Source organism: Cynara cardunculus (genome assembly GCF_001531365.2).
Source record: "Cynara cardunculus var. scolymus isolate 2C chromosome LG 3, CcrdV1, whole genome shotgun sequence".
Classification (NCBI taxonomy): domain Eukaryota; kingdom Viridiplantae; phylum Streptophyta; class Magnoliopsida; order Asterales; family Asteraceae; genus Cynara; species Cynara cardunculus.
This window is the reverse complement of record NC_037530.1, coordinates 10,363,989-10,367,398: the sequence shown is the minus strand read 5'-3', so window position 1 is coordinate 10,367,398 and position 3,410 is coordinate 10,363,989. Positions and strand designations below refer to the sequence as shown.

At 34.8% G+C, this 3,410-nt stretch overlaps 1 protein-coding gene across 1 annotated transcript; it reads right to left on the bottom strand.

The window, feature by feature from the left end:
* Positions 1-1,270: 1,270 nt before the first annotated feature.
* On the bottom strand, positions 1,271-2,814 carry LOC112508951 (1-aminocyclopropane-1-carboxylate synthase 9-like). The gene is made up of 3 exons (XM_025113816.1): positions 2,689-2,814; positions 2,404-2,564; positions 1,271-2,216 (listed from the first exon to the last, which is right to left on the bottom strand). Exons 1-3 carry the CDS (start codon positions 2,812-2,814, stop codon positions 1,271-1,273), a joined length of 1,233 nt encoding a protein of 410 aa, XP_024969584.1.
* Positions 2,815-3,410: the final 596 nt, after the last annotated feature.

The following is a 3,410-nucleotide window of genomic DNA, read 5'->3' as shown; positions in this document are numbered from 1 at the left end:
TGATGTAATGGCGGTGTAACCGCGAGAGTGATATAATGGCAGTGTAACTGCGAGTGAGATGGCGGTGTAACCGCGAGAGTGATATAATGGCAGTGTAACTACGAGTGAAAAGGCGGTGTAACCGCGAGAGAGATATAATGGCGGTGTAACCGCGAGTGAGAAAGAGATAAGAGATTGTAATGGCGTAAGAAACATAAAAATATTATGTTTCAGAACAGGTTTGAATTTAGAACTGATTGTTTGGAATATATATTGTTTGTATGAGATTATACACTCACTAGACCTTTGGGTCTAACGCTCAGATGTTGGACTAACCTGTTTTGCAGGTCAGCGTACGTTAAAAGATAAAGGCAAGGGGAAAGTCTGAATGATGATATTAGTTTGTTTGTATATGTATTAAAGATACATTTTGATAGTTTATGTTTTGTAATAATACTATTTTAGTGTTATAAGTATGATGATGTGAACTATATGTATTGGGAATGTGAGGGTTGTTTCATACAAATAATTTTTTTCGTCTTCACAATTATTATAGAATATCAACATTTCGTTACGGGTTGTGAGAGTAAAAGTATTTTATTTTATAAAGTAAAAATGTTTTATTTTATAGACTAAAATCATGACATTTGGTCTTAAAAAGGAAAAAAAAAGTTTAAATATCGTCTCTCATTTATTAAAAACACCTTTTAATCGATATTAAACAAAAATGGAAAAAAAATGGATCGCCCCCGAGGGGCGATTGGGTGACGTGGATCGTCCCCCGGGGTAGATTCACCCAAATCGAGACAAATAATGTTTGGTTTCCTAAATGTGATGTATGTGGGACCCACCAAATTAATTTTTTAATATACTTTTTTGGTCAAAGATGGTTATTTCGTAAAAGTTGGTTGTTTCGTTAATATCTCATGTATATTTTGGTATTTTGATGATTTACTTATAGATAAATCCGGACTCCATAAGTTGATGTTGGTAATATAAAGTATGAAGATAGATTAAGAACAATTATGGAGCCAAGGATTCACGTCTTGTCTGAATACGAATACATAGTAGATAGAAAGAATATTTCAAATGAAGAACGAGAAATGAAACAAAGATATGCGCAACGCTAATATATTAAAAAGACATAACCAAAATTATATAACAAAGTCTAATTAACGTTCCTTGCAACAAATCATTTTTCTTGCCAAAGTACAAAAAGAAAACAAATATTATTACATATTATAATTAAGAACCATGAATGATGGAATTTACTTGTTACTTATAAATATGTCTAACGATCTGCCTGACGATCGAACGATGATAACCCGAACGCCCACTTTAAAAGCATAGGCTTCCTTGAAAAACAAATCAAGTTCCGGTGACCGATCCCTCCAACGAAGGTCTTCATCCTTTGCATCAAAACTTGCAACGTTTCCTCGGATACATTCGCAAAACAAATTCGGAACCACCCTGGTTCGCTACAATGACAAGAAGATCCCGGAGAGATGTTCAACTTAACATCACAAAGAATTTTTTTCCATAAATCAAACTCAGCCTCAAATGTGTTGGAACTTAACAAATGCCTCATATCGACCCAACAAAACAATCCAGCATTGCTTCTCAAGCATTGAATCCCTATCCTCTTTAACTTCGAAACGAGCATTTCATGTCTCTTTTTGAGTCGTCTTGCATTTTCTTTCATGTAATATTTTATGAACTTCTTGTCATGAAGAATGTTTGAAACGAGGTGTTGAGTTTGAGACGAAATGAGCCCAAAACTCGACATTTTGGTGGCTGCAGAAATGACCATTTCGTTGTTTGAATAAATCAAACCTACTCTGAATCCTGAGAGTCCTAAATCTTTCGAGAGGCTATAAACAACATGAACAAGATTCATAGCAATTGATTCTTGGAGGTTCCCTTCATTCAATGCTTCCAATATGCTTACAAACTTTGGAGAACTAAAAACTGTTGCTGAAAATATTTCGTCGCTCACTATATGGATCAATTTGGTCATGCAGAAGTTGATAACAATATCAACTTCTTCTTTACTCATGGTTGTGCCCAAAGGGTTTGAAGGGTTTGTGACCAAAACCCCTTTGACGTTTAGATTAAGCTTTTGGGCTTGTTTGTATGCTTCTTCCAAAGCAAACTTGGTGATCCTAAAATGATTTGAGCTTGTGCATTGGATGGGTACAATTTCAACCCCGGTTCGCCACTTCAAATCTCTGTCGTACCTGCAAAGAAACCACATTAATCTCAAAGCCACAACCATTTGGTTAAAGAGGCTCGATCATAGGGGTGAATATCACCAAATGATCATTAGCTCAGCCAAACCTCACCAAAGATAAATAACGTGTGTATGTATCTGTTGTAAATATTACAAACTTCTACAAGGAAAGTTAACAGTGTGAATATTATTACCCTGGATAATAAGGTGTGGGGATGAGGAAAGCATCACCAGGTTCAGCAAGGCAAAACATCAGGGTTTCATTAGCAGAAGTTGAACCAGCTGTAAGAACGATCTTGTTTGGGTCCATTCTTACTCTCTTCCCTCTGATTTCTTCCATGAATTCTGCTAATTCCTGAAAAAGAAGTAAAACGCCATATGCGCACACACACACACACACATTAAAAACTTTTATCCAGTAGTTGTATACGAAACCGAAATAAAAATAATTAAGGGTATGGAAAAGGAGAGAGTCGTACGTTCTTGAGAGTCGGCAAGCCACGATAGTCTTGAAAAAGAGCCAGTTCTTTAAAGATGGAACCTCCATCTTCTTTAAATCCAGTAACATCTGAGTTCTTTCCAAGCCATGATTCAAGAAGCTCCATTGACGACTACAATAAACATCCGTCATATGATATTTATATGCTACTGAAAAAGTAACATTCAAGCTATTTATGAATAATATCTTAAAGAACGCATGTGTAGTCTGGTTTTTAACTGTTTTTGGCATATATATAACGTCAATTATATGTGTGTTCTCTTTTTCGTGATAAATAGACTTCATCCAATTAATTTCTCTCTAAGCAATAATTATTCCTTACAAACGACATAATGCCTTCAAAATCATCAATGTATCATGCAAGCCTACGACCTTCGTCGGTCATTACTTCATGTACAATAATTAACATCGATCAGCTGCACGTACATATATGGATACGTGTGTGTATATATACATACAGAGAGAGGAAGAATCAAACGAGAACACTAACTATTTAAAAAAACAAAAAAAAGATCGTTACTATACAAAATCACATGTGATTTTATATTAAATAGAAGCGGATGATTTTTTAGGCCACTTAAGTCGCAAGCCAAAGTCGCCCAGATAATGTATGACTCTATACATGAATTATATATATGCTTTTGTACGTTAACAACATTTTTTTTGTTTTTCTTATATATATATATATATATATATATATAA